The sequence below is a fragment of the Chiloscyllium punctatum genome, chromosome 6 (assembly GCF_047496795.1).
Source record: "Chiloscyllium punctatum isolate Juve2018m chromosome 6, sChiPun1.3, whole genome shotgun sequence".
In the NCBI taxonomy this organism is placed as follows: Eukaryota; Metazoa; Chordata; class Chondrichthyes; order Orectolobiformes; family Hemiscylliidae; genus Chiloscyllium; species Chiloscyllium punctatum.
In genome coordinates, this window is record NC_092744.1 from 50,374,885 (window position 1) to 50,400,618 (window position 25,734).

The following is a 25,734-nucleotide window of genomic DNA, read 5'->3' on the forward strand; positions in this document are numbered from 1 at the left end:
CATTCCACTGGCATTGACCTCTAACGCATACTTGATTATTTTCTTCACTATTGATGACCCAGCCTTTAACTAACAAGGTCTAGAATTCTCTTCTCAATCATCATATTAATCTCTCCTTTAAGATCTTCCTTACAACTTTTTCTTTTAAATTCCATTTAATATCTTATCCTTTAGCTCAGTGTTGATTTTTGTCTGATTATATTACATGATATGTTTGCTGAACTAATGATGCTATATAAATGTTGCTTCCATAGTAATACAAGTGTGTCCTGATGATCACAGATCCTATAACTTGCTTTTCAGTTTTTGGAAAACCTCTAGCCTCCACTTCTACAATACTAAGCAACATGAGGGAATTAATGTTCAAATATCCTGTCTTATTGTGGTCCACTTTATTCATATGAAGTAATTCTTCAAGTTGTTAAACTTTGTTCCTGTGAATCATTTTCTCACCAGAAATGAAGAGTTGTGACAACTTGCTAAAATTAGTCATTTGTGACAACAATTTCTGTCAAACACACATGGAATGCAAACTTCTAGAACAGAATGTTTCCCAGATTTGCACATTAAATGATGCTAATTGCAGTCTTCATAATGCGACATTCGCATTTAATTACGCCACTGACTAAAATGTTTTCTCCAAAGAGGCAGAAGGATAGCCTGGTGTGATATTGTGCTAATTTGACCTTTGTCTCAATCCCAGATATCTGATTTGAAGGACTGATCTTAAGTTTTTTTTTCTTAAGTCTGAGTTGTGTCAAATGTTTTGAAGGGTTCGTCAACCATGTGGCTTAGTGAGTTATGCCAAATTTTTTGAAGGGTTTGACACCATGTGGCTTAGTGAGTTCTCTCACCATATATTACCAAACTTTCTTCATTAATTGCCTACCATGCCCTTACAGCATCTCTGACATTCAACATCCACCCTGTGTTACCACACACTGTTCCTGGAACAACTTGGTAAGCAGTGGATGTGACAGAATTGACTGGCATTTCTTACACAAGCAACTTCTTTAAAAACCCATTATGCATCTAGACGAAAACTGTCAGTCCACAGTTGCTGCACTGTTACTAATATTTATCCCAGACATGACAAACGGGGGATATTGGCATCCTGCATTGCAGGCAGAGTCCTGAAGGTCCTGTTGGACGGGGATGCTGCTGACATGGGATGTCCTCACCCCCAGGAGGGTGGAGGCCACGACCCCCAAACAGTGCCAGCCTGGTCTGGGTTGTTACCCTGATTAAAGCATTCTCAACCATCTCAGGAATACCCAACACTAATAAGAAGGTCAATGCATTTTTCCAATCGGCAAGGTAGATTCCACCATTTTCCCTCAAATACCTCACACTCATTCTGTCTCTGCTACTGAACCCACTTCATAGTTTATGACTGTCACTATTGCCTGCAACATCTTGACCACTCACTCTAACCCATCCCAAATCCTGACACCACTAATATTGCATGTCCTTTATGCTAATTACTCATTAATTCAAGACCACTCCTGCCCCCAATATTAGTTTTCCAACCACTTTTACCTTGCATATTACCTGCCTCTCCCATTCCATGAGGAGAACAGCCAACAATAAGGCAGATAAGGTCAGGATGGATGGTGTGCTGCCTGTCATTCGGCACACCCCTTATGAGGAGAGTGTCCTGACTCTGCCTGTCCCAAGCAAGGTCTGTATTGGTATAAGAGGCTGCTCTTGACTTACTGTACCAGGAATCCCTGAGCTATGACTATACTCATGACCCGACTGATGCCTCTTGACAACTATGACAAGCTGAACTGGCTTTGTGCCAAACAGCAAAGCAAGACAGAAGTAATGTGAGCCTGGTAACTCTGGCTCAAGGGACAAAGCACAGAAAGGCAAAACAGCAATTCTGTGAGCATTCTGGGTGGCTAAGAGTCAGTGAGTACTGTGAGAGAAAGCTAAGAGTCCGACCAAGCAACATAGACCAGTTCATGAGCTGGATTTGAGTCCCTGAGAGTACAGTGTGCTTGCTGCAGCATTACAATGTGAGCCAATGGTACAGCATTGAAGTGTAGAAGCATTCTGTAGATGGACTAGTGATGTGTTATGAGGGTTATCAGAGGTTGTCAAGTGTGAGATGCCAATTTCTGCAGGCATGCAATGCATATGACTAGAGTCCATGAAGAGTACCTGCACAGATGTCAATTTGAACAAGAAGTGAGCTGAAAACATTAGGTGCTGGCACTGGTTTTCTTGTCAAGTTTTCCTGACATTAAGTTTATTTGGGAGTTTGATAAGATGAGTGGCTGATTATTAATGAGGTGGGTTGGGTTTCTAACAAGACATTTGACAGCAATAATAACTGTAAATTGGCAACTCACCTACTGAGAAGCTCACCATTCTGCTTGTGAAAAGCATGAAGATGGTACAAGTTGTTCCCAGTATCGAGATTGGATCATCATACTTGTCACCTGATTGTGCTGCATATCTTGCCACATTGCTCAGCCACCTATAAATTCCATCCCAATGGGCACTACAATTGATCGTGGTACTTTTAATCCAGAAGCAAAGAAAATAAGAGCTATATTTTTATTAAATTTCTCAAATGAGCAAATGTACTGTTCTGGAGTAGAACTAGTTTCATTGTATAACTAGTTTTATAATTATAAATGTAGCATAGCTTCCTGGCTTTTGTACTCTTTGTCTCTTAATCATTATATCAAGAATACCATGTGCTTTATTAACTGCAGTTCACCTGTCCTGCTACCTCCACAAAATTGTGCACAAACATCTCCAAGTCTCTCTGTTCTCCCTTTAAAATCATGCCATTAAACTTGTGTTATCTTTGTGCATTTTTCCAACCAAAATGAATCATGGTATACTAATATGCATTGAATTTCACCTCCCATCTGTATGTCGCTTCCACCTTCTATGTCCTTTTGAAATATATTACTATCTTCCCTACTGCTAAAAGATGCCACTCTTCCAAAGTATGTGTGATCTGCAGATGTCAAAATTGTGCCCTGTCCTCCTAAATCCAAGCCATTATTGTGTCAGGACACCATTGTATTCTTCAGTCCAAACCAAAAGATGACAATAGCATTTTCGAACTCTCGGTCAATTTTGTATCCATTTTACTATTGTGCCTTTTACTCCATGGGTTCCAATTTTAGAGTCATAGAGATGTACAGCACGGAAACAGACCCTTCAGTCCAACCCATCCATGCCAACCAGTTAGCCCAACCCAATCTAGTCCTACCTGCCAGCACCCGGCTCCTATCCCTCCAAACCCTTCCTATTCATATACCCATCCAAATGCCGTTTAAATGTTGCAATTGTACCAGCCGCCACCACATGTTATGTTGGCTTTTGACTGCCCTTTAAAATAGCTGATCAGACCACTTAAAGAGGATTTAGGATGGGCAAAATATGGCTGTTGCGAGCAACACCAATGAAAGTATAAAGAAAAAATGTGTTACCTTATCAAACACCTTTTGAAAGTACACATGTTCAACACCACCTGTGCTGCTTTCATCTATCCTCCCTCTTAATCCCAGATATATAGTTCTAAAAGCTTTCCCAACTGATGTGAATCGGAGTCATTTGCAATTGCCAGATTTGCTGTTTTACCTTTCTTAAAAAGAACTCTAATTTATAAATGCCCCAGTTCTCTCAATACCATTCCTTAAGGATTGGAAGATTGTGCAGTGCCTCTGCGATTTCAATTTTACTTTCCACAGAAATGTAGTATCATTCTCATCCAGACATAGTACTTTATGTTCTCACGACATGTTTGATAGTGGTGAAGTTTAGTCAGGTGGGATGCTAGTGAGTGGGATACCAGCCCCTTCCCATCTCTACTTCAATTGTTTCCATGACAGGGCAGCTCATGGACAATCTTACAGTCCCAATGACTATTGAGGTCCTTAAGGGAGCAATTATTACACATTTAAGGGCCTTTTCCCACTGCCATTTATATTAACAATGCCGTGTTCAAGACTATTAAATACCTAATCAAGGGACCCGGAAGGGAAGCCCACAAAAGCTACACTCTACATTGCTACTGATCTTTCTATACCCCTCTCCCCAGTGCCATATACCAGCACAAAACCGTTCTGGATTCGACTCACCTCTAATCTGAGTGTTGCCATGATCTTCGACATCTAGAGGATGTATTTCCTCAATGGTCATCACCTCTTCAGTGATACTGCTATACAAAAGAGCTGTCGCCAATCAGAGGCAGTGGAAGGACTTCCCATGCCTGGGGTCCTAATCCCATGAAAGGCCTACTGATGACCTTCCAATTGTCAGATTGGCACATAACGTACAGGCTTTCCTAGGAGGTGTCAGTGTGGTTCTGTTGCCAAATCTCTTGGTGGCCAAGATTCACTGTGTCTCCACACTGACATATTTGGTTGCCCTCCCCATCTCCTTTTGGCAATGTAGTAAGATTATTCCAGAGTTATGGTCTTTAAAAGCCAGCAATTTTTCCATTATAGTCTTTGACTCAAATCACCTTACTCTGGCAAATCTCTCCTTAATTTGTTGGAATTATGCTTCTGTTATGTACTTTTATTTTAGATTACTCTTTGTCCTTCTCCTTAATTAATCTAAATCTTATGATAGTCTGATCACCATTGCTGCAGTGCTCCTTAACTTTCTCCACGATTTGGGAACTCTCGTCATCCCTCAAAGAAGCTCCATATGCTCAAGTTTGTGAAACCAGAATTACAAGTGTATCACTTGAACAGAATAACTAGCAAGGCAACTCATAATCACTTTATTAAATAATCTGCAATCCTTTGAGAAGGAGTATGCTCATCACAGTTACAGTCTAACTGCCGTTACATTATTCGGCACCCTGTGCTGTTATTCCTAACTCCGTTTCCTAACTTTATATTCTAAATAATACACAGAATCACTGCTTAGTTGATATCATGTTAGTTTTACAGGAGTAGGCCAGTTGGCTGTTTGATCCTGCTGCACCCTTCAATAAGATTAGGGTTGATCTGGAGTCACTCTCAACTCTACATGCTTGCATACTACCAATAATTTGCATCTCCTTGGGAATCAAGAATCGAAGTGTTGTAGGTCTCTTGCTGGTGTTGACCAAACCTTAGCATCTTCCTTGATTGCCTGCAGGAGCAGCAATTTAACCTAACATCTCTTAATATTTTTTGTGATTCAACCTAATTCTGTATCATTTGTAACTCAGTCTGTACCAATCCTCTATGCCCTAAAAGGATACAAAGATGGTCCACCTTGTTTAACAGAGTGACTAGAAATACGATAGCAATTTCAACAGTGCTGTGTGAAAATATTAAACTAGGAGGCCCAGGTTGAAGTCTCAACTGTTCCAGAGGTGTGTAGTAATGTACCTGAAGAGGTTTATTAAAAAAAAAGTTTTGAACAAATTCAACAGAAAGTTGGGAAACAAAATATAGCAATAAAAGCAACAACAGGGTGTACAGAGGACTAGGGAAGTCAGAGTTAAAAATAATACAGAATTAGATTGAATCATAGAAAATACAAAGAGATATCAGATTAAATTGATGTCCCTACAGGCATTGAGGAAAATGCTAAGGCTTCATCAACAAGTCCTGCCCAATCCTCTGTACACATTTGTTTTGCTTTTAATGCTATATCTTGTTGCCCAACTTCCCGTTGAATTTGTTCAAACCTTTTCCCACAGCACTATATAACCTGCCACAATATTTCTAGTCACTCTGTTCAGGTAAAAGCTATCCACCTTGAACAGAATTGGTCCACTTTCCCATGAATCTGAAGATTTCCCTCTTTAACTCTGTCTCTAGCCAATGCCTTAAATTGCCATTTCCTCCTGTTGCTATTTTTGCTAGCGTATGGCACTAGTAAAGTGCTGCATTTTAACTTCCTGCACAGTTTCTTAAGCTAACTGCAGCACCTCAACTTTCTTCTCTATGTTGTTGATCCCAAGTGGACCATGACTTCTAGCTCTGTAGCCTTTTAGTAACATCCCTCTCCCAAACTCTTGGGAGACAGGATAAGAATCAAGAACTGCCTACTTTTTCCTTGAGTATTGAATCCTCAGTTACTACTGCATTCCTGAACTTTGTTTTATTCTTCCAATGCCTTTTATAACTCTACTATGCTAGATTTAGGACTACACTTCTTCAAAGACCGCCATTCTTCCTTAGAATTCTTACTCCGTTTTTCTCATCCTACCCTTCTGAATGGCTGTTCACAAATTCCTAACTTTATTTGGGTAAAAGGGTGATCACCTCTTGGAACCCATAATTTTGAAAATATTCAGCATTCTGTATTGTCAGAAGTGAATCAAGCTATCCTTTAAACTTGGAAACCCTCAACTTGAGTCTGAGTAGCTCGAGGTACATCCTGCACATATGGATCTCCAGAACATGTGAATGGCCTGAAGTGCTCAAATGGCACAGCAATTGCAGGCATTCTGTCACAGTGCCCCCTTTCTGTTTGAAAATAACTTTCCAAAATGTTCCTTAGATATAGGGTGATTTTTAAAATAAAATTGATGTAAATTAAATCAAACTTATTTTAATGTATTAAATTAGGCTGATATTTTTCTATTGGCTCCTTGAAGTTATTTTGGCTGCTAGTGTTGCTGGAGACAGTGCTACAAACACCACAGGCCGTACTTTCAGTTGTTTCTGATTCAGGCAATATTGCACTCATTTTGGGAAGGGTGCAAGCACAGATGTGCCATGCATGAATCCATAGCATTCCAATTGACCAGATTGTAACTTCAACATGTAATCATAAGAAAGTCTACTATCTCCAGCTATTCAAGCAGTAGTGTCAGTACAGCCTGAAGTTTTTGGTGGGAGGTGGGGAAATAATGAATTTATGCACCATGATTCAGAAATCATGGGGTTGTTGGACACTCGTTGCCATTGACTCCAAAGATCACTATCAATCTGAATTATGCACCTCCTTATCTTGCCAATGATCCACTGGAGATACTTATGGGATCTCCCTGATGGCAGCCTGTCATTGTATCAAGGAAATTCACCAGTGCCAATTTTGAGGGGGCTGGTGACTCTATTCAAACCTGAGCTACCTCAGACAGTCAGATAGAGAAGTTCATTAGTTTCAGTGATGTTACTGGGTTCCCCAGGGACAAGGTGACTAGCAACTGCATATGCCTAGCCATGAAGTCTCTCACAGATTAGTAAATGAACTTAATCAATATAATATAAATATCAACATAAATTCCATCAATATACAGTTGTTTACTGCCAGTAAAAGTGCATCTTTCAGATGTGTGTTTAGTCCTCTGGGAACAGTCATGACGCCTATACACTCAGATAGACTCCAGTTCCAGAACTTCAGGGATGGATTTATAGGGGCCAGGGCTACCCATTGAAGACATTGATTACCAAGCCAGCGAGCAACCCTATGTATAACAGCAGAGGAGTAATCCATTACCTCAGGGAGACCGCCCTGACAACTGTCAAGCAGAACATGAATTGCTGAAGATGAGATTCATATGCCTAGGTTGATCTAGTGAAGTCCTTCAGTAGTCTCCAGGCATAATCTTGAATAGTATGCTCTGTGCAACCTAGCACTACTGAGGAAGGAGATGTTGAATAATAATGTAATTGATTACTACTTCTCATTCGATTGTGAGGATGTGGAGAAGACTGATTAACTGATATATGATGAAAAATCCTCGCACTATAGGGGAAAGGTTTGAGAGACTTGGAAGGGACGTTATGACAATCTCATTCACCTTATTTGTGTGGTCCAATGGCCTTTACAATCAGTGAAATAAAGACTCATTTTTATCCTGTCACCTCTCCTGCTGACCTGAGACAGACAAGGACGTGGTGGACACTGCATCCCTTTTCACTTTGACATTCTTCCTAGAACTCATGGTTTGACTAGCTCCTTCATCATGTGTGCATTTCATCCGGCAGCACTCTTAGATTTTACCTCACCTCCTTATTCAGTTGCAGCAACTGTTGATAACTGCAGAGGCAGGCAATTAGGGGGCTCACCATGGACTTGGTCGCCCATTGTCTTCTGACTGCCAGTGTTCTCAGCTGTTACAGCATCTGCCAGTTGCTAGATTGCTTCTGTGACATACGTGCATAGCTTGTGACCCTGAATCTACTCACATGCACATATACAATGAATGAGAGTACCTGTGCTGATGAAGGGTGCAGAGAATAATATGACATTCCATTCTCCAGGCTTTTTCCTCTGCTAGGGTTAGTACATGCAGGTCTGAGAGGTCCAAGTTGGTCTTGGCCTGTATTGCTCAGTGACCACTTCTCCTATAAACTGAAGGAGAAATACTGTTGTTTTACCATGAAGATTAACACATTTATTTTAGTAGCAACGATTTGGTACACAAATGCTTCCTCCATATATCTTCTCAATAGGGACCTGTTGGGAGCCCACAAATACTTTTAGATGCAACCTCGCACCTGATGGGATTTGCTGCTGCGGCTGATCCACTTGCCAACAACTGGGTGGTCACTTTCTCTCACATAGCCACATGAAAGCTCAAAAAAAAGTGTGAAAAACAGAGCTCACAATGTAATAAATTTCAGTCCGAGTCAAATTCTGAAGCAGCAAATTTTATTGAAATGTTCTTGCAAGTGACTTGTAAATGACTTGGCTTGTTCCAGTGCTGACATGAGGGAAATGTGCTGAGCTTGGCATATCTTGATGTTCTTTTCACCTTATCTGTTTGTCTGTAACATCTTCCATTGTTTGCAGGCACATTTCATTCCTGTATGCACATTTTAGCTAAAGAAAAGTAACTATGTATTTCTTCCACATATTTTCATTCCTGTGTTAGTTTATTTTATAAGCAATTATTAATTTGGCTGAAGCAATTATATACTGATGTGAGTAAGCAATTATGGTTGCAGAAGTAACACTGCTTTACCTATATCCCACAAAAAGGAAAGCAGAATGGTGAATTCTTCTTGGTAGAGAGAAGGGGGTCATGTGGTATTGAATATATTTTCTCTGGCTCACCCTACTGCTGCTCACCTTTGCAATTTTTTATCAGGCGTGCTCGGTCAGCTTGTACTTTCTGCTTTCTGGACTTTTGGGAAACCGACCTCCTGCTTTTCTCTTTGCAGTTTAAGGGGAATATATGGTGAGGCATCACTAAACTGTGGAGCTGTCCGATCTGCCATTGTTGCAGCAGTTTCTGTTCAGTTCCTTCCAGTTCTTCTATTCAGTAGTCTGCAGGAGAGGTCTTCTGCCTAGTTGTCAGCAGGAGGGAGGGATCACCTATCCAGTAGTCAACAGGATACATCTTAGAACATAGAGCATAGAAAAATACAGCGCAGTACAGGCCCTTTAGCCATCGATGTTGCGCCGATCCAAGCCCACCTAATCTACACTTGCCCACTATCCTCCATATGCCTATCCAATGCCCGTTTAAATGCCCATAAAGAGGGAGAGTCCACCACTGCTACTGGCAGGGCATTCCATGAATCTTCTGCTTAGTAATCTGCTGCTTTCTTAGTAGTAAGCAGTAGGGTTTTTCTACCTGGTTGTCAGCAGATGCTGGCAGTGGGGTATTCTTCTGTCTGGTACACAGCACTGAGGGCAGGTTCTTCCATCCAGTAGTCACCAGCGAGTGGGTGTTGTGCCAATTGTCAGCAAGGAGTGTCTTCTGCATAGTAGTCAGGCAGTTATTTAAAAGAGTACAGGAATGCATGCAGGGTTGGCTTCCCTTTAATTATAGTGTCAGTGTCAGCTATTAAGTCAGTTGCTGCTGCCATTTTGTTTTATTCATTCATGGGATGAGGGTGTCACTGGCTGGGCCAGCATTTTTTGCCCATAGGGCAGTTGAGAGTCAACTACATTGCTGTGGGTCTGAAGTCATATGTAGTCCAGACAAGGTAAGGATGGCAGTTTCCTTCCCTAAAGGACATTAGTGAACAAATGGGTTTTTCAACAATGGATTCATGGTCATCATTAGATTCTTAATTCCAGATATTTATTGAATTCAAATTTCACCATCTGCTGTGGCAGGGTTTGAACCTAGTACCTAGAATGTGACCTGGGTCTCTGGGTTAACAGTCCAGCGATAATACCACTAGGCCATTGCCTCCTCTAGTTGGTACCTCATTTCCTATTTCTACCTTTTAATTGAATAGCCCTAGGCTTCAATGAAGCTAATTTTCAATTAAACAAATGGACAGTGAAGAAGGTTACCTCAGATTACAACAGGATCTTGATCAGATGGGCCAATAGGCTGAGAAGTGACAGATTGAGTTTAATTTAGATAAATGTGAGGTGCTGCATTTAGGACTTATACACTTAATGGTAAGGTCCTAGGGAGTGTTGCTGAACAAAGATGTTGTGAAACTTGAAAGGGTTCTGAAAAGATTTACAAGGATGTTGCCAGGGTTGGAGGATTTGAGCTATAGGGAGAGGTTGAATAGGCTAGAGCTGTTTCCCCTGCAGCGTTGGAGGCTAAGGGGTGACCTTATAGAGGTTTATAAAATCATGACTGGCATGTTGAGGATAAATAGACAAAGTCTTTTCCCTGGGTTGGGGGAGTCCAGAACTAGGTTTAGGGTGATAGGGGAAAGACATAAAAGAGACCTAAGGGGCAACCTTTTCACTCAGAAGGTGGTACGTGTATGGAATGAGCTGCCAGAGGAAGTGGTGGAGGCTAGTACAATTGCAACATTTAAAAGGCATCTGGATGGGTATATGAATTGGAAGGGTTTGGGGGTTTTGGGCCAGGTGCTGGCAAGTGGGACTAGATTGGGTTGGGATATCTGTTTGGCATGAATGAGTTGTACGAAGGGCCTGTTTCCATGCTGTACATCTCTATGACTCTTTGGCTGTATGACTATTTATTGTGATCATGTTCGGCTGACTGTGTGATAGTAACATAGAATCATAGTTCCCTTCTGGTATTGATGTTGGTAATTATGGTTTTCATCCAAAATATAGCCCAGGATCCCTCACCTCCTTTAATCTTCACCATTAAAGCCTCCAGCACTAGATCTATGAACCTAGAAGCAGACTACCCATTGTTTCATTTGTCTATCTTTTATTACCAGCCAATGTCAGTATAAGCAATCAGCAGCAGTTTCTTTCCAATAAGTACAAAGTTTAAGAGGGACAGGCCACGCTGCACCATGTACTGACAGTTCATGATTTTAAATTTCTGCTGAGTGCTCCCAAACAGGCAGCACAGCCCTCATTAGTCCAGTGCCACAAACATTTAAATGCAGAGGCGCCTCAATAAAGATCTAACTATAAGGCATCTGGTTATGAAAACTGGGTGCTAACTTTTGTGTTCTCAGTTTGAGAGGTTCAATGCTTTCTTTTGATGGCATGAGAATCGCTTTCCTTCTCACCACGAACCTACTATTGTTACCAGATTGCCAGCTTTTAATCCATTTGTGACCCATTCTGACTGTGATTCACTGAACTCTGACTTCAGGCTGTATAAGGAACTGCAGAATTGTTCAGAAGACAAATTATTTTCATTCAGGAGACAGAGAGAGAACACACACTGATTGTAGACTTAAGTAGTAACTAGCAGTATATTGAACTTTGCATGTGATTTTACACTTGCCCATATAGTATATGCTAAAATTATGGTATTAACTTAAATTCTGATTGTATTCAAAATATTTAAGGCATGGTATTGCTGAGGTTAGGTGGAGATATATTTAGTACAAATGTGAATTTTGGCAATGATCAGCTTTCACCTTTGGAAAACAACTGGTTTGTGATTGAATAATGTGTCACATTTGGACTGCTTGAAGGCCCTTAGTTTCCGGTTCTATGAATTCATTGATTGAGCAAGTTCAGTACTTGAATATCAATTATAACTTAGTGCAGGCATTCTCCTGAATACATATATGCTGTTTATGTCAGTTAATTGTGCATTCTAATTTCATTGCCTTCATAATGTTTGGATAATAAAAATCATTGGTAAGTAAGCCTGATGAATTGTTTTAAAATCTTTATAATTATTGGTTTTCAGGTTTATATTAAATATTCTTCTGACTGCAACAAGGCTAATCACACTGCAAGTAATTTTGTTATGTTATGTTTCGACCAGTGCCTCGATCCTATAATATCAGAGCTTGTTATATAATTGTGTGCCCTGAATTGTAACAATGGGGCCCTGTTGTGAACTGAACTGGATATTTTATCTTCCTGAATGTACTTTTTCAATCTTTCAATAGTAGATGAAAATGTAAGTTAAAAGAACAAAGCCAGATATGAATTAAACAGAAATTGCTGGAAAATCTCAGCAGGTCTGGCAGCATCTGTGGTCAGAAATCAGAGTTAACGTTTCTGGTCTAGTGACCCTGATATGAGTTAACAGTTTACAAATGTCTGGTTGCCCTGCTACAGGCAGGAAATTACTAATTTGGACAGATTGCAGAAAAGATTTAGAAGTGTATCACTGAGAATGGAGGGTTTGAGTTAGGAGAGGCTGGATAGGCTGGGACATTTTTCACTAAAGCATAGGAGGTTGAGGAGTGACCTTACAGAGGTGTATAAAATCATGAGAGGCATAGATAAGACAAACAGCATAGGTCTTTTCCCAAGGGTAGGAAATTTCAAAATTAGAGGGCATATTTTTAAGGTGAGAGGAGAAAGATTTAAAAGGGATCTGAGGGGCAACATTTTTACTTAGAGGGTGGAATGAACTGCCAGCGGAAGTGATTGATGCAGGTACAGTTACAACATTTGGACATGTACATGAATAGGAAAGATTTAGAGGGATATGGGCCAAATGCAGACAAATGGGACTAGTTTTATTTGAAAATTTGATTCTCATGGACAAGTTGGACCGAAGGGTCTGTTTCTGTGCTGTATGACTGTCACTTTAAATTAACCTGCAGTGAAACAGTTGGAAACAAATCTTATATTCTTTTGTTAACTTTTGGTTCTCTCCTTGAAAAATAATAAATCATACTCTTTGTCCCTTTTATGAGAAGATGTTCTGATTTTTCACACTGCAGGGCAATGTTAACCTAATCTGGCAAGCGGGCAAATGATGGAATTACATCAGCAAGATTTCGTACCTGTCCAGTCCCTCTCCATCTCATTTTACTCTCCTTTGATTTCATTGGAAAATATAATTAGATCAAATATAAAATGGACAGTTAAGCCAATATCATTCAATTTCCACTTAATGGATTAGATTAAAATTGCCATCTGCCTTTTTCTTTAGGCAAATTTGAATTGCAAAAACAAGCTTTCTGATTCTTAGTTTCTACTGCAGTCATCTGTTTAAAAATTGACTGTCTGATTCAAGGCTTTATCCCTCTATGTTCCCAGTAAATGGAATGTTTGTTCACTGGCTGATTAACTGACCATTGATTTCCAAATAGATTTGTCAGGATACTGGATAGTCATTCTGCCCTCTCTTTGGAAATGAACCTAAAGGAAACATTTTTACCATTTCCAAAATGAGTACAGGTGATCCTGCCTTACCAAGCCTGGTATGAATTAACTTATCATTTGAGTTTAACGTAGTCTCCAAATTGCAAACCTTAAGAAGTGGCTCATCTGGCTTTTATACTCATTTCTAGGGGCTGAGTGATTTTTTTTTTAAATTCTGTAACTGCTGCCTGTGATTTTCAAACTACGCAAATCCACCTTGTTTTAAAGAAGCTTAGTTGATTTCCAATTTTTCCCATAAAATAAAAAGTCAGACAACTCAAAACATGGGAAGTGATTCTGAAAGATAAGATTTATATGCATTTGGAGTGATATGGAATTATTAAGTATAGTCAGCATGGTTTTGTGCAAGGGAAACCATGTCTCACGAACTTGATTGAGTTTTTTGAGGCTTTAGTAAAGCCTTTGAAAAGGTTCTGCACAGTAGTTTTCCTTCTACATTAGTAAAGTTAGATCACATGGGATTCAGGGTGAGCTTGCCAATTGGATACAAAATTGGCTTAATGGCAGGAGACAGAGAGTGGTGGTGGAAGGTTGTTTTTCAGACTGGAGGCCTGTGACCAGTAGTGTTACTCAGGGATCGGTGCTGGGTCCACTTTTGTCATTTGTATAAATGAGAATACAGAAAATATGGTTAGTAATTTTGCAGATGACACCAAGTTTGGTGGTATAGTGGACAGTGAAAAGGTTATCTAAGATTACAAAGAGATCTTGATCAGTTGGGTCAGTGGGCTAAAGATTGACCGTTGGAGTTTAATTTGGACACATGCGAGGTATTGCATTTGGTAAAAATTGTAAACGCTTGTTATACAATTAAAAGTAGAGCCTTGGGTAATGTTGTAGAACAGAAAGATCCGGGGTTCAGGTACATAACACTTTGAAGTCTGCATCACATATTGATGGAGTGGTTAAGAAGGCATTTAGCAGACTTGCCTTCATTGCTCAGATCTTTGAGTTTGGGAGTTGAGACATTACATTGAGGTTGTGTCCAGTCATGGTCGCCCTTTTATAGGAGGGATATTATTAACCTAGAGAGGGTTCAGAAGAGATTTACCAGGTTGTAACCGGGAATGTAGGGTTTGAGTTATGGCGAGAGGCTGGATAGGCCGGGACTTTTTTCACTGGAACATAGCAGGTTGAGGGATGGCATTATTCAGGTTTATAAAATCATGAGGGGTATAACTAAGGTGAATGGCAGGTGTCTTTTCCCTAGGATGGGGTATTTTAAAACTTGGGGTTTATTTTTAAGTGTGCTAAATGAAAGGGGAAAGATTGTAAAAAGACATGAGGGGCATTTTTTTACATAGTGATTCGTGTGTGGAATGAACTTAGAGTAAGTGGTGGATGTGGGTAGAGTTACAATGTATAAAGTACATTTAGATAAGTCTGCAAATAAGAAATGTTTGGAGGGATATGGACCAAGTACAGGCAGGTGGGACTAGCTTAGTTTGGGATTATGTTCAGCATGGACTGGTTGGACCGAAGAGCCTGTTACCAATATGTTTGACTCTATGATAATTATCTTTTTTAATATACCTACGCAATGTAATTTTATTTTACGTACTTTAAGGCCCTTTCCAAAATCAGATGGAAAAACTGTATATGTTTCTTAATATTTTCTAGAATCTAGAACACCCTTTTGGTCACTTACTGTAAAAGAAGTTGAGAAGAACATGGATATCCTTGGGAGGAAAATTCTGCCAGTTTTAGATTTTACACTGTGCACTAAACTAGCTGTGGGTATTAAATTTATTAAATTGACTCGTGGACTCATGGAACAACTGAAAACTTTTATTGGTATTGAAGATTTACATCAGAAAGATGGATTTACAAAGGCAACTGATTATGGCAGTTTTTCTTCTTGTTAGTCTGCCTCCATTTATATCTTAAACTGAATTATCAAATTTCAAGTGCATAAAACGTGCCTTACAACACACATCAGTTCTACAAATGCTCAATATGTTATATAATGCATATTTTCACAATGCAGACTTCCCACCTATTTAGAAGAAAACTATTAAATAATGAAATCTGTAATATTCACTGTTTTGTAGTATTTATATAATTGAGCAAACAACTAGGTGAATTATCCATTGTTTATAGAGTCAGTTGTAAGAGTTAAAGAAGCATTAAAGTTAATTTCAAAATAAAATGCCACAAACTTCTTTGGGGCTTCCCTTTGCCATTGCCATACCTTTAGCAGAAGCCCCACTTATGTATGTAAATGAGGATGAGGCCCAAGCTACAGCAGCAGAATAGAAAATCCCCAAGGGAAGTAAGTCACAAAATGTCAATCATTGTAACATAATATATCTGTTAAGATTGGGACACTTTCCATGGTAAATTAGAATTTTTGCCTTCAATGTCTGAATGTGTATGTTGTATATTTTTTTCTTAAATAGTGGTAACCCAGTTCTGCAATATATTGCCCTAATTTTCTCTAATTTGACATGACTACTCTGACTCTTATCATCTGATGTACAGCAACAGAATATTTTGATCTGGGTGCAAATTATAGTATATATAGTATCAGCCAATTCTCGTGCCTGCATTGGTATTAACACAATTTATCTTCTACACAAAATAGTGCGTAATCAACATGTTTTTAAAAAGCTTTGCATCAATCTTCCTTAGTTTTTATTTGCAGCACTGAGAGTATCAACATGAATATAATGTAATACATTGCAAGAGGCAAATAAAAACTTTGTCCAAATTCAGCACAATCTTTCAAATCAACATAGAGATTTATGAGGCATGAGCAATGATTAATATTGCATACAAGTTTGAGTTTGTCTAAAGTCAGAAGAGATCTTTAAATTGGTAAGTACAGGGTAAGTACTCATTGATACAAAAGCATATTACTGTGGAAATTGGAAATAGCCATTTATTTATTTATTCTTCCAACTTAGTGTGTTTCATTTGCAGTGTGCTTTGCATGAGGGAAACCAAACATAGATGGGATAACTACTTTGTGGAAAACCTCTACGCAGTCTGCAAGTGTGGCTTATATTATTGATTGCCAATCATTTTAGTTCTACACCCATTTTTACTTTGAACTATTTCAGTAAAGCTCTGTATTAGCTCACAAAATAACATCGTAGCTTTCAATTAGACATTTTACGTCCTTCCAAACTCAAAATTGAGCACAACAATTTCAGATCACAACCACTGCTGCATTTTTTTCTGACAGAGCTGTTCACTTTTACATCTGTCTAGACATACCAGTTGTTTCTTTATGTGCACCATTACCATCCCCTTTTGCTTTGTACTAGCATCCCATTCGTCATTTGATTACAATCACTTGTATCCTATCACAGATCCTTCCTCCTCCTTCCCTCTTTGATCACCTTTGACTACAGAAGTAATGATGATTTTTCTGAAACAGTATAGAGGCTCAGTAAGTTTTAGAGTATTGTGCACAGTTTTGGTCTCCTATAGCAGAGTATTCTTGCCATAGAATAAGTGCAACAGTGGCTCAGCAGATTCTTTCCTGGGATTCGCTTATGAGGAGAAATTGAGGAAACTGGATCTGTATTCTCCAGAGTTTTGAAGAAAAAGAGGTGGTCTCATTCAACATAAAATTCATAAAAGGTGTGACAAGGTGGTTGTAGACAGGATGTTTCTCTGAGCTAATGATTCTTGAACCAGGAGATATCTTTAAGGATTACAGGCAGGCCATTTAGGGCTGAGATGAGAAGGAATTTCTTTACTCAGAGGGTGGTGAATCTTTGGAATTCCCAACCTCAGAGAGCTGTAGAAACTCAAATGTAGTTCATCAGGTTCAGGACAGAAATTGATAATTGTCTTGGAGACTAAGCATTAAAGGATTTGGAAATAGTTTATGAGAATGGCATTGAGGAGATGATCGGCCATGACTAGAACGCTGAGGCAGGTTCAATGGGCTGATTGGTCCTCTTCTGTCCCTATGTTCAATCAGTCTACAATCTAAAATTAAACAGACAATTGATACAGCTAATTTATTCATCACTTTCCTGTAGATATCCAAAAGGACCAGGACGGGGCTCTGTATTTTACAGATTTCAGGAATAGCCAAAATCTAGGATATCATCAATTGTACTCACATCACCTATCAGGCTCTTTCAAGCAACATAGTTGGCTTTCTTCAGGAATCACACAACTACTATTCAACTTGTTTGTAACGAACAATAACACATTATGCAGATCTTGTCTACAATGATAGTGTCTCTACCTCTGTGCCAGGAGGCCTGGGTTCAGTTCCTCCCCTGCTCCAGACATGTATAATAACATCTCTAAACAGGTTGATTAAAAAATATCTATGCAGATCTGTGTTGATTTTTATCAATAGTTGCATAATGTTTTTAAGTTATACGAAGCTTCTGTCCCTGCTGTTTGAGAGATGACAATGCTGCAGCCAATGCTTTTGGGTGATTGCTGAGTAATCAGATGAATAATCCAGGAGTCCTTGCTAATAGTAGCATCCACCAATGATTGTTTGTGTCTGCCTGACTACTCACATTCCTGTTTATCTTACCTAACATTGAAAGATTACCACCTACTGCAGGAAAGCTCTGTACAAAAACATTGCAAGCACCATTATACTTTTAGTAGCTTACAAAAAGATGTAAAAAGTTTTTCCAATCTGGTACAAAACTTCAGTTTTTGTCTGAAATGCTCGTTTACCAATTCTAGTTTTGAATCTAGTCATGAATTGTTCCGTAGTGTTTGTAAAAGTCAGAAAATTAATATGCTGTGGCTCAAAGAAAGACTAATGATAGTGAAGTTGAGAGGCTCAGCCTGAGCATTCTCCAAAGTCTAACAAACGTTTGGGACCTTGTGCAACTCCACGTGCCCCTAGTAAGTTTTCTAAGAGTTCGGTATTGTTTATTTGTTTTGTCCACTAACAATTACATCCTCTCTTTAAACTACTTCAGGCCCTTGAAAATCTGCAGCCTAACTTGTGACCTCTTAATCAGTGAGCTGCTTATATGGAAAATACATTTTGACCTGGCAGATCACCTATGGCTTGAAAATGAAAGGTAACCTGAAAACTGGAATGAATCCAGAATGACACCTTGCGATGACGATTGCTTTCACCCTGCTTACACCCAGCTGATTTAGATAGGAACACAGGGAACAAGAATAGGCCATTCATCCCTTCAAGTCTGATCTATTATACAATTAAATCATGACCGATCTGTACTTCAACTCCACTTACCCACCTATACTATGTATCCTCTTGCATCCTTAATTATCGAACTTGAAATTAAAAATTTTGATTGGCCCTACACCATAGCCTTTTGGGTAGTCAGTTCTAGATTTCCATTATCCTATGTCTGAAAAGATATTCCTGATTTCAGTCTAGAATGACTTAGCTCTGTTTTGAAGACAGTGTCCTATTGTTCTGTGTTCCTCAACTAGATTAAGTACTTCTCTACACCAGGCAAATTGCATCCCTCAATCATTTTAAATTTAATAGTAGCTTAGTAGTACAGAACTTGAATACTGTTGAAAAAACACTTTATTTTCAAAGCTTTTCATCTTGCAATCAGTAGGACAATTTGCAACAATACCAAAGCAAGAAGAGAACCAACATTTATACTGCATAAGAAGAGAGTGCTGATTGGTTGCCAAGTGGACTCTGATTTGTAGAGGTGTTACCATGGAAAATGTATCAATTAATGCTGACAGTCAATTAACTGCCCAGGCTTAGTTTAAATTTTAATCTAGGCAGATTAACTCTGATCAGCCAGGGCGTTGTCCTGAGAAATGAACTTAATAATGGCTATCACTTATTTGATGAACTTTAAAAAATGGTAGTGTGTGTATAGTTTTAGAAACAGGGAAGCTAGATATTTTACAATGCTACTATGCAGTCTGTTCACCACTTATAGGATGCTGCCATCAAGCCAAAAATAAATTCTGCCTGTTAACCAAAATGAGTAATGTGGTTTCAGAATTTCAGGGCCAGTGTGATGTCAAGTATGTAGACTGCATATTACATTGACTGGCAGATCGTATCAAACAGCATATCCCTTTGGCTGTTCAAAACAATTAAGGTACTGACTGCATCCAACCAGCCCACGCTTGCAAAAATAACAAGACAATAATCAATATTATGTGTGATTCTACAATTGACCATCATTTCCTGGATAATTGTAAGTGTGTGAAGAATTATGCTTCTAACCAATTTAGGATTGTCAATTAGGCTTGCAGCGTGGTGTACCTACTACACATTTTAGTACACAGCACCCTATTCTTTGCAGGCAGAAAGAACATGTACCTCCACTGCACCTGTTTCAACTCAACAAAATAGGAGATAACCATTCATTGGTTCATTTCCCAGGGGAAAGGCCTGACCAATTTTAAACTAAAACGTAAACAGAGCTTAGCAGTTCACTGTCAATCAGCATTAACTGGTGTATTCGATAATATCTGTAAAACGCTGAAATATCTGTATTAATCCTCAATCTGCAGCTAAACCCAGGTCCATTTGTCCATTTCAGTACTCTCTGATCCTCTTACATTAACTTACTTAGTAACTCTTTTCTCAATTACTCATTTTATGAAAACTATCTGAATCTTATCAGATCCACATTAGATCCAAAAGTATATTGAAGTGTTCCTATGTAGGTATGAATAAATCAGGATTACCCATTTTATTTCAATATCATATGAGGGTGCAACTGTGGATGCACTTATTTGACCTGGTCCCTAAAATCCAAATCACAAATACCCTTATTTAAGTTGCAACCTTTCAGCTTGTTTCTGTGAATAAAAGTCACAAAGTCATAAGCTCAAACTTCCCCTCAGGTATCTGAGCATACAATAAGTTGATCCTAGAATGTATTGCCAAAAGAGAGTTTGGCAGAGTCCTCACTTACCACCCTCCTTACCACCAAACTTGCCTGGGGACAATATTAACTCAGCCCAAGGAAGCACTTCATTTTGAATTAAGTAACTGTTTTCAAAGTGCTTTGAAAGACCTGAGAATACATTTTAGTAAAGTTTTCTCTCTAAATGAGCTTTTCTTCAAACACATTTGAGTTTCCTGTACATTCTCATTTTCTGATTTGCTTAGAGGTCACTGAGATAACTCAAGGAAGGCTGATATCCCATTACCAAATCACCCCATATTTATATTTGCATAGTATGTGATGCTGACCTGCCAAATCAGAGCCGGCTCCTAAAGTGAACAGAACCCCTAACACTCCTGTTTATATCTGTCAGCCCAAATCAGGGAACTCATTCTATGAGGTCCATCTGGCTGACCTTGTTCCAATCAGAACATGCCTCCCCCTCGAAGTCCTGGGAAGTAGGCCAACTTTTTTTTCCTCTCATTTCCCTGAGGTGTTTTTGTACAAGTCCATTTCCTCCACCTCTAACTTGGATACGAGCAATATGTACTGAATTGTAGACGCTTCTTGCACGTCAAGCATCTAGGCTGAAATTATTCGTCTTCAGGTGGTAGCGGCGTCGAAGTTGCAATATCTGCTGTGTCCATCTTGTCCTTAAAGGTTTCTTCGAAGTTAGGTGGAGGGGGAGAACTCACAGCCTTGCCAGATGTTCTGAGGAGCCGGGTTTGTTTTGCTCCTGTGTTGTTTGTGCAGTTGCAGCTTTCATGTCATCTGGTTGCTTGTTCAGTACTGCCTCTCATACCCAAACTTTGTACAACATACGGCCTGACATCGTGTCAGTCATGCTCCTTACACATGCAGGGGCATTCCCGTAGTTTCAACACCAAACTCCGAACCCTGAAGTAAATTACCTCTCACACTTAGAGGAGTTTTGTGTCTGGCATTGGCATACCTGCTGCTTCTACCCCCCCCCCCCCCCCCCCCCCTTTAACTCCACACCAGGTTTAACTTTAACCTGGTGTGGAGCCTTTTCCCCATTAGCAATTCTGCTGGAGCTGTCCGCAGTTGCTTGAAGGATGAACCTATAATCAAACAGGATCTGGGACAGTTTTGTACTGAGTGAAGCTGTAGGCTGTTTCTTTAAGCCTGCCTTCAAAGCTTTGACTGCTCTTCTTGCCAGACCATTGGACAATGGATGGAATGCAGCTGTTCTTATATGCCAAATGTCATTTGACTTTAGGAAATATGAGAATTCGCTACTGATAAATGATAGCACGTTGTCTGTGACCAGTAGGTCTGGGAGTCCATGTATTGCAAAAGATGCTCGCAGCTTTTCAATCGTTGTCCCTGTCTTTGCCGAATGAACTGTATGCATATCCATCCACTTGAAAGAAGCATCCACAATGACTAAGAACATAGAGCCTGTGAAAGGACCTGCATAGTTGAAGTGTAACTGAGTCCACGGTTTACCTGGCCAGTCCCATGAACGTTGGGGAGTTGCTGGCGTTAATGTTTGACCTTGTTGACACTCTGGGCACATCCAATCCTGGCCATCATTCTCACCAACATCTTTATTTTGGAAACCTCTGGATGACCTTGGAGTTCAGCCAGTATCTGGCAGTGACTTTTTCTTGGAAAAATCATTCTTGCTCATAAAAGTATGGTGATGTCATCTTGCCGGATACAGAAAAGTTTCTGGTTGTAATGGCCCTTTTGTTTCCCCCATCACCACCAGCTGTTTTAATTTTGACAGATGGGATCTTTTTATGTTCACAGCCTGAACAGAATATTTAAAACCAGAATATACATTTCTAGTGACAGCACCACTGGTGTTGAATCCGCCAGTAGGAGGTGGCTCAAGGCATCCACTTTTGCTAATTGTCCTCCCGGACAGTGTTCCAACTTGTAAACAAATACACTCAGCAACTGAACCACTGAATTTGACCTGAAGTGTTGGGTGTTCCTCTCCATTGGGCCACCAGTGAGGCAACACTACCCCAATATCGTACAGGGAGGCATCACATGTCAGCACCACATCTTGCTTGGGATCAAAGTATTAAAGGAAGATAGCTGCTTCTTCACTTTCCTAAAGGCTACATCTTGGCTACAAAACCATTTCCAAAGCTGACCCTTTTTCAAGAGGAGATAGAAGGGTGACAGAATGGAGGGCAGGTTACGTATGAATTTTCCAGAATAATAATCTAAAGAAAGATCTAAGCTCCAGTACAGATGTGGGAGCTGGGACACTTTCCAACGGGTGTAACCTGGTCTTGTCAACTATGTAGACCAAGTAGCTCACTTGGGATTCCTGGAACACCCATATTTTCCTTCTAAGGCATACATCTACCTGGAAGAAACATTTCAGCAGTATGTCCAAGTCCTCTAAATGCTCTTTATTGGTCTTCACAGTTATTAGCACATCATCCAGATAAATGGTGACCTGAAGTAGACTTCGTAAAATGTTCTTCATCATCCGCTGGAAAATGGCACAGGCTGAAGATACCCCAAAAAGCAGTCTCGTGTGTTGATACAAACCCTTATGGGTATTAATTGTAGCATTCCTCTGGGAATCCTCACCAGTTGCAATTGTGGGTATGCATATCTCATGTCTAGCTTTGTGAAGAACAGCTTCCACCCACTCCTGCCAGCTTTGCATATAAATGCTCAATGCAAGGAACTGGGTATTCATCCAGCTGCGAGGAGCGATTTACCGTTTGTTTAAAATCCTCAGGAAGGACAACCGACCTGTTGAACTTCACAATCAATACAACTGGTGCAACCCTTTTCTGCAAACTGGACTGGTTTGATGAGCTCAGCTAGTAGGTACTTTATCATGCTCACATCACTAATCCCATCCTCATCACCACTGAAATAAGTCCACAAAGGCCGGTATCCTGTCACCAAGTCACCCTTTATTCTTACATGCATAGTGGATGACACTGACCTTGCTTTGCTCAGAGTTGGCTCCTAGAGTGAATAGAGCCCCTGACACTACTGTTTATGTCTGTCATCCAGGACTCCCTGATTGAAGCAGGTTGACAGTAAGTTTGCAGATGATGCAAAATTAGGAGGTATCTTTGATAGTAAGCAAGGTTATCCAAAATTAGAGGGATCTTGATCAGATGGAAAAGTGGGCTAAGGATTGGCAAATGCAATTCAGTACAGATAAATGTGAGCTGTTGCACTTTGTAAAGTCAAACCGATGTAGGACTTATACAATAAATGGTAAGGTCCTGAGGACTGTGGTGGAACAGAGGGACCTAGGAGTTCAAGTACATAGTTCTTTGAAAGTGGCATCACAAGTAGATTTAACCTGCTGGCTTTCTTCGGTCGAGGCTTTGAGTATAGGAGTTGAGACGTTATGTTACAGTTGGATAAGTCATAGGTGAGGCCGCAGTTTGGGTATTGTTTACAATTTTGGTCACCCTGTTGTAGAAAAGACATAATTAAACTGGAAAGTGGGCAAAGAAAATTTACACGGATATTGCCAGGACTTGTAGACCTGAGTTATAGGACTTTATTCCTTGGAACTTAGAAGAGTGAGGGGTGACTTTATTGAAGTGTATAAAATCATGAGAGGCATAGATAGGACGAATGTATATAATTTATTTTTCCCCAGGGTTGGACATTGAAAACTAGAGGGCATAGGTTTAAGGTGAGAGGGGAAAGATTTAAGAAGGACCTGAGGGACAACTTCTTCACGCAGAGCGCGATGCACATATAAAATTGGCTGCCAGAGAATAATTTGAGGCAGGTAGAGTGCAACATTTTTTTAAAAATTTGGGTAGGTTTGTGGATGGAAAAGGTTGAGAGGGATATGGAACAAATGTGGGCAGTTGGAACTAACTGAGTGGGTACCACGTTCAGAATGGGCCAGGTTGGGCTGAAGGGCCTGTTTCCATGCTGTATTACTCTATGACTCTATAACACCCCCAATCAGAGAACTTATTCTATTGGGTTCACCTGACTGGCCTCATTCCAATCATTACAGTCACCTTATAGATTAATCCAATCAATGGAAATGAAAATAAGGCCAAAAATTATAAATTTCTGTAGCAATCTGCTCATCCATAGCACTCATTTAGTGGATTGGTAATATGTACAAAACTTGACCTATAATTCCTTCATTTTGCCTGACTTTTGTCAAAAGTTACAATTTAACAAGGTATTCCCACCTCATGCAATTTCATGGCACATATATATGCATCTAAAATATTATTGCCTACATTCAAAGATTATAAATGATTATAAAAGCAAAAAGTTACAGATTATATTATTTTCACCATTACTCAGTGAGTAAACCTAGGCACGACAGTTAAAGGAAGTTCTTACATTTTATTCCTGCCCTTGCATCACCCATAGATTGGGTTCTGTATATTGCATTCACCATTGAAAGGAAGGTATGCTTCCAACTTCTGTTCAACTTTTATTTAATGTTGTATGGAAGTGAATAATTTTCAGTTTAAGTGAGATAATAACACAGTGGTGTTGCAATTTGACAAGTAATCCAGCGGCCCAGGCTAATGGCCTGGGGACAGGGTTTAACTCCCAAAGGGCAGGTGGTTTGAATTTAATTACTTGAATTCATTACTTTCTATCTGCTCCAGAGGTATGTCATAACAGTTTGCTTTTTCCAAAATATCTAATTCTCAAATATAAAGCTACTCTTAGTAATTTAATCATGAAACTTATCATCTATTGTTAATCTAGTTCAATAACATCATTCAGGGAAGGAAACCTTACCTGGCCTGTATACGTGTAGTTGACTCTTAACCACTTTTGAAGTGGCCTAACAAGCCACTCAGTTCAATGGCAATTAAGGATAGATAGCAAATGCTGGCCTTGTCTGTGGCATCCACATCCCATGAAAGAAAAAGATCACAGATCTCAGAGAAACTTCTGAGTAATATGAAGTGTTGGAATTGTGACGAGAAGGAAGCACTAAAGTTAACAGTAATAGGTAGCTAATGCTAGAAAGATTGAAATACCATCATGAAGTGAGCTGTACAAATGCCTAAAATTACATGCACTCATGAGATATTTTAAAGAGAAAAGCTAGAGTGTGCCACTTGCATTTAAAATTTGTGAAGAAATTAACACAAATTAGATATTGTCTTAATATTTTGAATACCTGAGGCAGAAATAAACTCTAAGATATTTATTTACAATGTAACTTTTGGACACCATTCAAATAATTCAAATTGCAGTAATCTGAGATAACTAGTTTTTATTGAAAATTCAGGTTGGTAATGTAATGTAGCTGGTATAATGTTATTGCAGTAGACCTTGTAAATGTGCTCTTAACCAAATGTTGGTAAAATTCTTGAGATTGATTCAACTGTGTAAAATGATAGGAAGAATTGGAAATTGGTTTTGAATGAAGTTTTTATTTGTCTGTTGGCCTCTTTGATGCTTTATTCCTTTTATTATTTTAAAATGTTACAATTAATTGCAAAAGGAGTTGAAACTTTATACTCATGGTATTGATATTTTGATC

The 25,734-nt window shown here is 39.4% G+C and overlaps 1 protein-coding gene across 1 annotated transcript in view; it reads left to right on the top strand.

Moving 5' to 3' along the window:
- Positions 1 to 25,734, top strand: part of LOC140478417 (spermatogenesis-associated protein 16-like) — a 131,120-nt gene that overhangs the window by 65,134 nt on the left and 40,252 nt on the right. Inside the window, exon 8 of the mRNA XM_072571684.1 lies at positions 15,025 to 15,137. Coding sequence (XP_072427785.1) covers positions 15,025 to 15,137 — 113 coding nt within the window. The remainder of the gene's footprint in view (positions 1 to 15,024; positions 15,138 to 25,734) is intronic.